Source organism: Pygoscelis adeliae, unplaced genomic scaffold (assembly GCF_000699105.1).
Source record: "Pygoscelis adeliae isolate BGI_AS28 unplaced genomic scaffold, ASM69910v1 Scaffold38, whole genome shotgun sequence".
NCBI classification, from domain to species: Eukaryota; Metazoa; Chordata; class Aves; order Sphenisciformes; family Spheniscidae; genus Pygoscelis; species Pygoscelis adeliae.
Genome location: NW_008825614.1, coordinates 17,889,217 through 17,903,210, shown reverse-complemented (window position 1 = coordinate 17,903,210; position 13,994 = coordinate 17,889,217). Strand labels below are relative to the sequence as shown.

The window sequence follows — 13,994 nt, the reverse complement described above, 5'->3', positions numbered from 1 at the left end:
TCACTTGCAAAAGGAATTTCTTCCTTTTTAAATTTATAATCTATTTTAATTGTGTTTTCATTATATAAGTTGCTAAATATTTCCTCTTTGGGGGGGATACCGACTAATATTAAAGGAAAACAGGCATATAAGATGGAATATAACTGCTCAGCCAGAAGAAAACATCAATTAAAATTGATTAAATAATATAGATTTTTTTCTCCATGAGCCATTTTGCCACTGCGATAAATATTTAATCCTGATTGATGACTGAAAGCTCTGGAACACGTATTTGGATCAAAAGGTGCTATATAAATAAAGACATTACAATGTCACATATTTGACCATTTCTTCAGTAATTTTTTTTTTTTTTTAGCAAATGTACAATCAGCTTCCCCTTGTATCTCATAAAAATTGACCTGCATTGGTTTCCAAGAGCTTTGCACAACGTGGCTGATGTCAAAAATGCAGCATAGACTCAGAGTCGCTAGGTTGTTCAGCTTTAATTTCTGGAGCAAAACTTCAGCAAACAGTAAAACACTTTTGTGGAGCTGTGAAAGTTCAGCCTAGCTGTTTGATAAATGAGCAGACAGGCAAGCAGCCCTTCTTTCTTTTTTTGTATGGATTCAATGAAGCCTGCCTAAAGAACACCACATGCTGTTCCAGCTACTGATCTAACATTCCGCAACATCTCAGCCTTCCAAATTCCCTTTAATTACACATTAATCCCACCCCTCTCTCTTTCATTTTCTGCAGACAGGGTTGGGGGCTCCACAAGGCTGTGGGAAAAAAGGCAGTGTAGAAGAACCACTTTCTGAGGATGGTTTTTTTGGGTTAGGGGATTTTTTAATTTTTTTTTTTTTTTTTTTGGTGGCAGTTATCATTCAGAAAATACCATTCCTCTCCCAAAAATTGATTTTACAACAGTAGACTCAAAAGTAAATCTTAATATTAGAGATACTTTTACCCTATTTTTTCTTTTGGAACAACATGAACCTATATTACTTTCAAAGTCTTTCTAGTAGTGATGAAGTGTTACAATGCACACTGTAAATGCTACTTCATGAACCATATGCTGTGGGAGTTCCTGGGATTTAAATAAATCAGCCAATTTCTACATACCAGGGCAGAGGTGATCAGGAAAAGAGAAGAAAAATGGAGCAGTTGATCAGATGATCCCTTTTTCTTTTCTTTGTCTCTTTTTTAAATCCAGCACATTTTAAACAATGAGATACACCTTTCAGAATACAGCTGAAAAGCATGCACCACTTAAAATATTCTTTACCAATAATTTAAAAAAAAAAAAAGAATAACTTTTGAAAAACAAAGTGTCAGGACTTTTTGATCTAATGCTGCATATGTAAAAATATATGTATGTATGTAAAAATATGTATAACAGCATACTCATGCTTGGGTGCTGGTACACAAGCATGGGTACTTATGTTTGGAATAAAACAAGTCAAGTACTAAATGAACTAGTTGCTCATATAAATGTTTATATTCAGCTACGTTTATGTGAATCCCTATGTAATGATATTGCCAAAGGCAGTGAGATTTCCCTGAAAGGAAAGAGGAAGTCAGATCAGGCAGGACAAAGTGGAGTTCACTGTGTGCTGAAATCAATGGAAAAAGCAGAGGGTACAAAATGTTGATTTTTAAGTCATACTTTCAGCCTGAAAAGTCACCTTATAAAATACATCATCATTGTGTTTCATGTTTATTAACTTTTAAAGACCTACAGAGAAAATGAGGTAATTTTACAGCTGGGTGGGGAGGGAAGGGGGTTCCTACTTGTCAGACATGAAAATTCAGGTTCGGATCTGAAAACCAAGTTGGATCATTTTCCTTTCATCACTGCAGTGGGGCTGCACAAGCAAACGAATCAAGACCAGACCACGCAGTTCGAGCTGCTTTCAGAATGGAGCCCAGTCCCCGTTCTCACAGCAGTGCTGGCTTCTCAACAGAAGCAGTGGTAAAAAGATCTCATGGGTGGTATCCAAGGGAATTTTGGAGTGAACGGGCCTTTTACCATTGTCCTTCAATGGAACTGAAATTTCATCTCATACTTCTCCAAAGTGACCACAAATCCAGCTGCATTATGAGGTCTGCTGAGTAAAAGGGTAAAGGTTTTACATTTTCCAAGTAAAATTCCACCTAAATTATGTGGCAGTTTTGACTGCTAGGCATTATTTCATGCTACTTGGCTTTTTGGTTTTGAGACAGATGTAGACCAGGAGTTTCACATGCAAATATCTTCTGTCCCTACTATATTAGCCTCAGAACCCAATGCTCCTTCCATTTCTTTCTCAGTTACTAACTTCAGTTGTGTTCTCCATCTCTTTCCTCTGTGCCCTGCTCAAGACCTGATCTTCTGCCTATAGCCTTCCACCTATAGAAGATCTTGTGTGCCTTTCTTGATTAAAAAAAAATATTAAGAACTGCCTTATCTTTTTGCAACTCCATAGTTCTTTTGGTGATTGCCTACTGTATACATAAGAGCCAGATAGAAGTCATTACATTATAAGACAACATATATATAGTTTACACCTTTTCAGGGGCCTAGTATATCCAGGTCAGCATTTGTTTAACTGTTTTGCAGACAATCCTGATACATGGTTTTAGAAATGCCTGTGCAGGTAGAACATAAGGGAACAGTTTTCTTTCTGACAGGCAGTAACCTTTCCACTCTGAATGTACGGGGCAGCCAAAGTGAATGCAGGAAAGAAAAGTCTTCTCATATCATTCTCTCACACAGAGATTACAACGCTGGTAGTACAACATTCAACATATATTGCACAGATCTTGGAGCTAACAGGATTTTTATCCCATTTTGGCTTTTTAAACCTAGTAGAGGTGTCTGAATAAACTTGAATTAAATATCTAGTTACTTGTATTTTTGGTCATTCTTAAAATAATAGAATAAAAATTAAATAAGTTACTTAAGCATCCATGCAAAACAGAGAACGCTTTATGAGCAACAACTAGAAAAATACACTTTCTCTGTTAAGGTCTGTATTGCAGACTGCACAACCTATTAACCTTAGAGATGGCTAACTGCAGGAGTTGTTCTGTTACCTGCAAATGGCTGCAAAGATGCATTCCTTCATCCTGATTACTGCCAGCTGTAATTTCTGCCACTGCATCTCTCCTCACATCTCCAGCACTGTGACATTCCAGCACAAGCAGAGCCAGCCCCAGCTTTAAAATGGGGAATGTATTGTCTATTCTGCCTTCAACCTTACACTGTGACCCATCATGCCTCGTTGCATTCACTATCAAACTGTGAACTTTATGTTTCCCAATTATTCCATCTAAATTATTCTATGATATGAGATGCCAAAACAAATCAGGGAAAAAAAAAAACAAACCATCTTATAAGGCATCTGATGCATCTGCCTTCATGCTAACAAATAAGGATGGAAGAAACCAGAGAAGTCTGGAAAATTCTGAAGTAATTTTTTCCTCCCTCCCTGTGTCAAAATATTAAATTTTGCTCTGGGGGCAATAGGCAGAGGATGACTTTTAGAAGTCTTTTCCCTGGAATAATTTAAATTGCTACTTTTCAAAAGGCATGTTCATTTTGTTAGTGCATCTGATCTAGAGGGATGTTATTCTTCATGACTCTTGTTCCTTTCTATTTAAAATAATTCTAGCCGTGCTTCTAGAACTTCCCAGGGTGATGAAATAAAATCAAATTAAGTCACAACCCAGCATTTGTACTCTGCCAGAATGAGAAACGGATTTCACGCTCCAGGCTCTGGAGCTCTAGGACATTCTAGAGAGATTCTAAACACAGTGGAATAAATTATCTTTCCTCCGATAACAATTCTTCATAACAGGGTCTGGCTCTGTTTATCTCAGCTCAAGTTTCAAGTCCCGTATCTAGAGGGCATGCTTTGCTTTTACGAAGTCAGGTACAGAAGATCTGTGTTTATTTACCAAATTCTGTTGTAGTGTTTCAGTCTTAAACTTCTTTGCCATGGCAGCAGAAAAGAAACCAGTGATGCCAAATATAGCTATACTCCCACACAGCTATGCTTTCCTTATTCTCACCGCTATGAAACACAAACAATGCTGATATCCTCAATCTTATATAAGTGTAGAATTTTTAGGCTCATTCATCTTTGGCCTGGTTTTGCTTCCTGGTATTGCTCCAGGGGTTTCCCCATCTGCTTCAGTGCTTTTGAAAATGCTGCCCTGAGACAATCTGTTATTATTAACACCTGTGCTAACAGGTACCTTTTGGCTCAAAGATGGCTTGGGGTTGGCTTAACAACACATTACCTTGAGGAAAAGGTCAGGAAAGCTTTGCCCCAAGAAACATCCACTGGTAAGAAAGAGCATAATCAAATTAGTCCATTACAAAATATCATTCCTGTCCCCCAAATCCACCAGACTGTGCAAAGAAAAGGAGAAGAGGTGTGACTGTGTCTATACCCTGTCTACTCCTTGCTCGCTTACTTGCATGGCCCAAGAGAGAAGACTGTAGTGTACGGGTCCAGTATTCTTGACCCCAGATCTGTTGTCTGTTTAGATTCAATAACCTTCCCATTTCTCTCCACTCACTTTCATCATTTTGTGGAACAGGGCATGGTCCAGCTGTAGGATAAGATCTTGTTTCTAGCACTGATACGTCTCAACTGATATTGCAAAGCAAGTCAGAGAAGCCTGCTGGCACTTTCTTTAATACCTGTGCCCAATTCTGCCTGCTGCGGAGATCAGACACCATGAAGAACTCCAACTGAACTGGACCCTTTAGTCAAGCTTGTGAGACCTCTCCTCAAATTCATCTATGTACAATAATATCCTCCTTCAGCAGCTCCACTGGCCAGATGGAATTCAGCCTAAGGCATGATCAAAAGATTACGGCATCCCAACAAAGCTGCAGACATCGAATGCTCTGACTCAGATGCTTAGCTGAGCTGCAGCCACTTTCGGTGCTGACTTGCTGAAGCCAAGCAGATCTAAAACCCTGCACAACTCCCCCTGCTCTGTACTGATGCCAGCACGCTTACTGCCATCACCCAGCATATCTGTGGGAAAAGGCTGAGCGCCAGCATCCCTGCACTCTGGCAGACCCTGCGCTGTAAGAACAGCCTCTGGGATGTGTTGACAAGGCATGAGTTAAAGCAGCCCAGAGGCTGCTCTACTTCATGCTGAAGACCTAACTAGAAGCCAGATGCTTGAAGTGGCAAAGCCAGCAAAAATCCCTTTGCTAAAGGGCAAATCTTTGGGAAAAGAAAAGTCACTCCAAAGAAACTGAGGTGTCCTTGCTGGTTTTCTTACTCCCCAAGCTCAAGGAGAAAAAGGCAATAGTCAGCAACCTGCAATAATACAAGGGACCTGTGAGGCAGAGCAAAGGTTGCAAAGAGCTTTCCAACTACACTGTAGGATCCCCGTTCCCCACACCTATATGACCGCTTGCTTCTGCTGTACTTGTGTTGTTATGGCCTCCTCAGAGGAACTTGGCCTAGAAGATTCTGCATCAGGAAGAAAAGTCATACTGGTGTTAACTGTCCTTCAGTCAGGAACCTTAACTGTTAAAAAGGGATGAAGGAAAAGCAGGGACTGCTCAGATAGCACAGACAGACTGATACAATCCTTTGATGCAATAACAGAAACCACATCCTCAGCTTTAGATTGATTTTTCCCCAGTTCTATTTTTCTCTTCTATATTGACTAGAAAAAAGTCTAATAAAAAAAAAACATTTCATAGGTAGTAGTTGTTCATAATAAAGCAAGTGCTGCTTTAGTCTGTGGGAGGAGAGCACTAAGAGTAAATTTGTCTTTGCTATACCAGTTACTATTGAGGCTACTAGGTGCAAATTGAGATTACAGGAAAAAAAAAAAACCCAAACATCTTCAGAAGTATCTCCTTATGCACAGCAGGCTATTCCAGACGTGTGCATTTCAATAAAAAGACAAACCAGAATGCAATCACATCGCAATGTCATTATCACAGAGGTTTCAATAAGGCTATTTGTCTGTCCTTTTTAAACGTCAAATATATATAGTATGATAGCACGAAACTGTAAATCCTGTTTATGCTAATCATGCTTGGAGCAGCAGCCCTGCTGGCAAAGCTTCTGGGCATAGAGACAGTGCATAGTGATAAAAGAGGACTCTGGCTGGTACAGCTTGTACCTCCCCAGAGCAAAGCAAACTATTGGAAAAAAAGCACTTTTCTGCTGGTATAATTGTGCCTCAGCCCATTTTTTGGAAATGGGGTGGAAATATTGGTCAAAAATGTAAAACATCTCTTTCCTAACTAACATTACAAGTCTGTTGTGGACTTTACCCTTCTTTATTTAATGAAATAAATTTATTGGCACCTAATTTTCACTTACAGCAAAGCCACTCAGGGAGCAATAAGGAGGCTCTAAAATTCATGTGAGCATGCATCCATGTTAAGCCTTTTTATGCTGCCAGAGTGGTGTAAAGGGACCTCAGACTGGGGGATAGCCACCCTGCAGTGTCAGCATCCTTCGTTTTCCTTTTCAAATAATAATTTACTATTGCTTGTGAAAAGACATGGCAGGAAAGCACCAAAAGGAAAAAAAGAAAAACAAGAGAGGAAAGTATTTAACCTCCAGGGGGCATATGGGAGTTGTGGGAAGAACACTTCCTGAGGAGGCAGAAGAGGTTGCACCACAAGAAAGTAAGTGTTCTGTATGAGAGATATGGCAGGGTCCGGGAGGTGACTTAGCACTGCACAGTAAGTTTAAGGCAGTGAACTGAGGACATGGAGGGTAGGGGAAACTGGTACGGAGGAGGAAGATAACATCTTCAAGAGGCTTGATTAAGAAAGTAACGTTCACACAGGGTCTCAAAAGAAACAAAGAACAAAAATGAGTGTTGGCTAAGGAAATAAAAGTGAAAGAGAAGCTCAAAGATCTGCCAACCCAGCTGAAGAGCTGTGTGACATGCTACAGCTAGGAGAGAACCAACTAGCCTTGTGGAACCCATCCATACGCAATAGCTACTGAGGGGCTTGGAAATGCTTAAAATATTCCTGCTTTTTAAGTAACTTATTTGATTCAGCGAAGGCCCCAATTCAGAATGATTTAGTGTTTGCAGCTAAACTCAGTGAGAATAATGAGTCAGAGCCTTCAACCATCGTAATTCCCAGCTCAGTGTATTAAGTATCACTGGCATTTTATGTTAACATGTTGCTCAGAAAAAACACTACACCTGCTCAGCCCTCCCCACTGCAGTTTCCAGTTGGAAACACCTTAGACTGGTCTCTGAGTCCACAGGGTCCCGGAGCAGAGCCCGAGGTATTTGCAGCATAGGGCTAAGGGGCACAAGGTTGCCATCTTTTTTAAGTGACCTCAGCAACAGGGCTTTCACTCCTGCTACCTGAAGACTAATTCACAGCCTAAACGTGTTCACTGTGAGAAAGCTTATTCTCATATGCAACATTTTGTTGTCAATAACTCAGTGACATGCCTGCCCTTCCTCACTATACTTCCCTGTCTTCTCACTGGTTGCATGGAACAGTTTCACTTATTCTGCTTCACTTCTGGGTGAAATCATGATCCCATTGAATATAATATGTTTTGCTCCTACAGTAAGAGACGAAGTTTAACATTGGAGTCTCCACTTGCTGATGCCGAGGTGCAACCAGCAAGTACAGGGCCCCCCCTAGTCACCGTTTAGTTAAAGTATATGCGTAAAAGAATGCCTGGTCCTGTCTTTTGCAGGCAAGAAAAAGCTCTGTAATGACAGACTGGGTAGTGTAGCTGTTGGCAGATTGGCAAATGTTAGTATAGACAGAACTGCCTGTAATTTTCACATATTAATTGGGTGAGTAAAGCACTAAAATCTTGGCTAACATATTAAAGCTACATCTCCCTTTGTCATATATGAATATATCACATTAACAACCATAGTAGAGTCTTCCTTAGTTTATATGTACCTGAAGTGGTTTAGGAGTATAGGTTGCTTTTTTAAAGGTGTTTATTTATACAGTAAATTCTGTTCGTTCCTCTTCTTGTTACTTTTGTTCCTATTAGCCTGGCTTCTGCAGGAAACAGTCTATGATATATTACTGTTTCTCTGTTAATCTCTCCACCCTCCAGACCGATTTTTGTTTCGCTAATCCAATATTACCAAATGCCTGGGGTCCAGTCCATGTCCTAGAAGTTTAATAGAAAACACTGGCTGGATAGTGGGGAGAGCATCTTGATGTTAATGCTGAGGACAAGACAGGGAGGAAAGCTCAGCCTTTAGCTGAGCCATTTGGCACTGCCTGACTGGACAACGACGAGTATGAGGCAACCAGTCAACACTTCTGTTGCTCTGAACCAGCCACGCCATGTGCTGCTTCTTGCCCAGCTGTTGGCATGGGGGGAGGAGAGAAAAAGAGACAGGCAAGCAGACAGACATGAGGGAATCTAAAAATAATGTAGAAAGAAGGTGCAGCAGATGTGTGAGAAAACAAAGAAGCAAGACCTTGATGTAGTGACCGGGACCTGGAAATAATTGAAAGTACTGCAGGGAAACATGGAGATATTATATAAGATTTAGGTAAGGTTATGGATTTAGGGAACATAGGAGATGGTAGGAAACAAGGTCCATTAGTTCAGCTGTTCATGAACAACTTGTCTGTTCTCCCTTCCATGCTCTGTTGTGGATATATTTGACTTACATCAGGCTTAAGAAGTACACAAGGGCTGAAGCACTGTCTACAAAACCTTAATCTAGAGAGATGACTTTCAGGCAAGTTTCACATGTCTCCAGTGGTATCTTTAAAAGTGAAATCGACAGTGTCCTGTTAATTGACATGTAACTGAGTATGTAACAATACATTAGGATGTTACTTATTACAGATTGTTTTAATGTGCTGAACTCCATGTCTCTTTCTAAAAACTACCAGTCTGTTAAAGAAAAAGCCTAAATGTTTAACATTACCCACAGAGCTAAAGTTCAAAGATGAATCATAAATTCAATGTGGTCTATTGAAAGGCGAACTGTCTACAATTTCACAGAACAACTAACTCCTTTCTCTGGGGGAGATGACAGCTGCAGGGCTCTTGATGATTCCCGATGAGGACAAACATGTCTAGGGTCTCTGTTTCAGCAGCTAAGTGCGGAAGCCCTCAAATAGCACCTATTTCACTGCACTGCCTCCAAGGCATTTATGCAACTCACTTTGCCAATACGGTATTTAAGTCACATGACAACAACTCAGTTGGCTAAAACTTCATCCGTGTACCTGCTCCTAAGGATAAGTTGACTGCAAACTATTGACTGAATGAAGCGGGTGTCTGCCTTGCAGATCTTCATGACTGTGCAGTACATTTTCTTCGCAATAATAGCTTGGAAAGAATCACTGGGGTCTGCTCCGGGTTCTGCAGATGCAGAAGCCTGTTTCTCTTCAATATTTGTGCCAGTGTTGTCTGAGGTTCCTGGACACACCTGTGCAGAAGCCTCAGTTCCCAGACCCAAAAGTAACAGCCACATGAAGCGATAGTTTGAGACAGTACTAGGATGATTCTGTATGGCTTCCTCTCCACAAAAAGGGAAAACAAATTTCATGCATCACTGCTTCAGAACTTTATCGCAACCAAGTGGAAAACACTTGGAACACAGCACATGAAAAACACATTGGAATGCCATGATTTTTGGATGGAAGACACCGTAGCTGTCCTTCTAGGTCAAGGTATTCCTACTGATGAACAGGTGTATGTGTATGAGGGGCAGGGAGAAGGAGGATGGAGTAATATACAGTGTAACAAGATTGCTGCATACTGAAAATTGGTGAAGTCCCTGGTAAATTTATGTTCTGATGAAATAATTTCAGAATATTTACACCTTACAACTTAGAGAAGTTTTCAGCAGCAGCAAAAGTAGCAGCGTTTAAATTTTACTTACGTTCCAAATGTGTTAGCCTGCATGAAATCTGTTTCTTGTTCTCACTATTCCTAAACTACATGTTGCCACTATACTTACCACTTGGTAGCAATATGTACAACAAACAATTTCACTCACACTTATGCAGTGTATTTAAACATAAACCTAACAGAGAATCCACTGAACCATCCAGCAGGTCTTTAAGACACAAGAAACATAGTAATATTGCAACATGGTACATTTTACTTGCCTTGCTAAACTGCCTACATAAAGATGCACTATAGAAAATGACACCTCATTAAATACATTCTTCTCCTTCACCTACTCTTTACACAGGCACTTACCCTAGGAACATTTTTCCTTCTTTGAATACCCAGCACTTCTATAGAACAAATGTTGCAAACACCAGAAGATAATAGCTTGCAGGACAATCGGCTTCAGATTCATGCTTGCAAGCATTTAAAAAACAATGGCAAACTCTGCACTTTGTTTTTTTCATAGCCTGCAAGTTTTAAAGGCCTGTGACACATTCTATAATAAAATTTCAGTTTTAAATAAAAAATGAAAAATATAAAAATATCATCCTCTTTTTCACTGAGAGGAAAACATCACCTGACAAGCAAATCCAAAATAAGTACTTTATGTAACATCCTAGCCAGCCACTAACATCTGCTAGTGATGTATAGCATAAGAGCTTTACTGCTCACATCTGCTAGTGATGTATAGCATAAGAGCTTTTCTGCTCACATCTGGACAATGCACAGCTGCATCTGTGCTAAGAGTGCCTCTCCACAGTGAGTTTGGAGATAACCACAGTGGCTCTTACTAGAGCTGGACTGGAAAGCAGAAGCACAAGGAATCACAGTGCAAAGATAACTTGGCAGCCTGTATCTGCAGTGCCACACAAATGCCGTTAGATGCTTTCTGGACTTCCACATCTGGAGGCATTGTGCTCCACTATGTGGATTTGCCAGTGTGGGCTGATATCGTTAATTCAGGGATCTCCGTATCATGCTTACAAGAATGGCGCATAGACAGGCCCCAGAATTAAATGATTGATATTTTACCCTTCTATTTTTAAAAAATAGGTATTTGTTAAAGCAGTGCAGGTCACAATGCAGATGTGCTTCCACTGGCTTGTATTCAACTTCCAAGCTGCCAATATCGTATACCATGTCACTGTCAGATAGTCTGGGGCCTGAAGTCATAAAAAAATTTAGTGTATTCTGGATCTGAGTCATGATTAGAAATTATTCCAACCTTCTAAATACTTAAAATTTTAGCCTTTGTCCAATAACTTGAATACATAGGAGATTGCATTCACATACCTCTATCTCTGATGGTAAATGAAGATTTAATTCTTTTCAATAATCCAAACTCACCTGAACCAGGTGAGAGCTCAAGGTGTCACACTGCTGTTTAGACTCACCTTCCCAAAGCTGGCAGCATTAACAGGTTGCGTGTCATTTTTCTCACAGAAGTCCAAGTAATGCATGTAGAGAGCACTTCGAGGAATGCAAACACCTTCTGCAATTTCATAGTTCTCCTCCAGCCTTAAAAAGCAAATATCAAACAGAGAGAACTGCAAGTATGTTGGATGTCCTGTATGGTAAACAGTATGCAAAGCTGCATCTTTAAGACCAAATATTCTGGCTTCTGCTTGTCTACTGAATTTTCTCTGCTTTGTTCTTAAGTGCTCCTTCCAACTCTTTTCCATAATGCTTACTTGCTTCATTTGGTTCATGCTTGCTATCAAAAACATAGGCCATGAGTTCTCAGGCAAGTAGAGATTAGCACAAAGGGATATTGGGGTTTGACCGTGCTCCAAAGGTGCTATTTTTATACTAGTAATCTGTTATGCCCTAAAAGCATCCTGCAGTAAACAAATATATGTACAACTACGAAACAACAGCCATTCACTGAGGGGAAGCATTCTCTTGCTCTTTGCAGGACTCTCTTCACTCCTGTCCAGCTGCAAAATTCTGTACCTTGAGGAAGCAGATGTGCAAGTTATTTGCAAATACTCAAGAGTGTGCACAAAATCATATCTGTATAATGTTTTCTTGCTATCGCTTATGGACAAAGTGAAGAAAGATTCCATGATCTGAATACAATGCTAAATAAAATAGTGAAATAACATCCTCCTTTGCCTTGTAGAAACTATTATTATTCACTTACACATGCCAACACACAACCATAAAATTTTAAATTCTACATCAAGTATATGAATATGCATATGCTTCATCTTCAAAATCTGAAACTGGGCTCATTATAAATCTATAGATTAGAAGAAACATCCCTTTGAAATGACATTTTTATGATTGCTGATCCAACAAATTTCAAGAGGTGTTTACATACACACTTAACTTTAAACCAGAATTAATCTTGTCATCCATGGTGTCACTCATATGCATATAGTTACATGTGTGCTTGTCTGCCTTGCTGGCTAGAAGAAGGTAGGTGCAACTTCCTCTTAAACGTATTAGAAAATTAATACATATTCTCAAAAAGCTCCAATTTTACAGTAAATAACCCCATCATTTGATAGCTGTAGAACACCTTCCAAATATTTAGGTTCTCTCCTTCGTTGCCTTTTTCAGGACCTACCCACCTTCCATTTCAGTTATCGTGATCATTTGTGACTGCAAACTATTTTAATAAGATATCTGGCTGGATGAATGGAACCAGTTTGTATGGGCAACAGCTATTCTTCCTTGGTTTCTACAGAAATATCATCATGGCATCTTTCCTCAAATTCATAGCGCTTTAACAAAACCTCCTTTCAAAACCTGGAGAGTTCGTTTGTATACTATAGCTGCTAATTGGAATGTCAGCTTCCGTGACCAAGACAGGACAGAAAGAAAAGCAGTTAATTATTTCTGTTCATATCTGATGATTTTTTTCTCTTTTTCTCCTCTCTTTCACAGAGAGTCATTAGTCTGACACTGAACAATGCTCCATTATACCTGAACTTTTTTTTTAATGATCAAAACCCCCATCTTGCTTCACTTCTTTTATTTTCCTGTCTTTCATTTAACAACTTTATCATATTTTGAATTCAGCTTCATTCTACAGTATTATAGAAAGATAATGAACTCAATCTTCTACCTAACAAATCATTATCAGAAATAATATATATATAACATTTTAAATGTTGTAATAAAGCCATGTGAAATCCAGTGGTTCACAATGAGACCTTTTGTACCACTACAGTATAGCAATAAACCCCCTAATCCTTCCACAGGAATGACAATTTTATCTGTCCCTATTACTGTTTCCCTCTTTATACTTATATACTTCTAGATTAAATGAGATTATTCTATAGCAGAATCAGGTCTGTAGTGTTGTTACAGACTTGTTTTTAGATACGAAGGCAACAGAACAACTGTGATGCTACCATTGCTAATCACTTAAAGGATTCTAGAACAGATTAATTTTGATGCATTATAACAATTTCTGTGAAACTACTAATCTGGGGAGAATCCACTACCTAGCAGTGCTTTACCTTCTTCTTTTTTACTTCTTTTTATGAATGTTGCGAAAAATGGAATAGTTTTGTTGACTTTAGCTTCACAATACTGTTATTATTCGGAGCACCTACACTGTAAGCCACCAAACTGCATGGAATTAGGCTGTCCGTGCTTTGAATAATTCTGTGTTTGGAGAAGTAGACACGCACATGCACACGCACACACCAAATTGAGGTAAAATAAAGTTTCACACTTACAATTTGGTCAACCAGTTCACCAATGAAATAACCAGGAACATTTTAGAGCGAAGTATTTAGCAAGTTATAGCTTTACAGATAATAATGAACACAGAAACATGGGATAAGCACAAGAATACTAGGTGTTGGCATATTCATGCCTTAATGGTTAAATTCAAGCTGGTGTAGTTTCTCCAATTATGATGTATTTGGCAGTAATGCTACATTTACCAGGCCTTTCACTTCATTTTGTGTCATCAATGAAACAAAACAAAAACATCATTCCTGTTTCCAGGAAAAGGATATTTAGTCAAGCTGACAGTCATGCTTCTGACATCTTCAGCTACTTCCTCCTCCTCCTCATTTGTAGCGTTCAATGTACTCTGCCTTTGGAGAGGCGTAAGCATTAAGGATAGATCCCCATGGGATTGATGGTGTTCAATCTTTCCAGCAA

At 39.4% G+C, this 13,994-nt stretch overlaps 1 protein-coding gene across 1 annotated transcript in view; it reads right to left on the bottom strand.

The window, feature by feature from the left end:
* Positions 1-13,994, bottom strand: part of RFX4 (regulatory factor X, 4 (influences HLA class II expression)) — an 84,700-nt gene that overhangs the window by 52,760 nt on the left and 17,946 nt on the right. Inside the window, exon 4 of the mRNA XM_009333065.1 lies at positions 11,264-11,387. Within this exon, the coding sequence (XP_009331340.1) occupies positions 11,264-11,387 (124 nt within the window). The remainder of the gene's footprint in view (positions 1-11,263; positions 11,388-13,994) is intronic.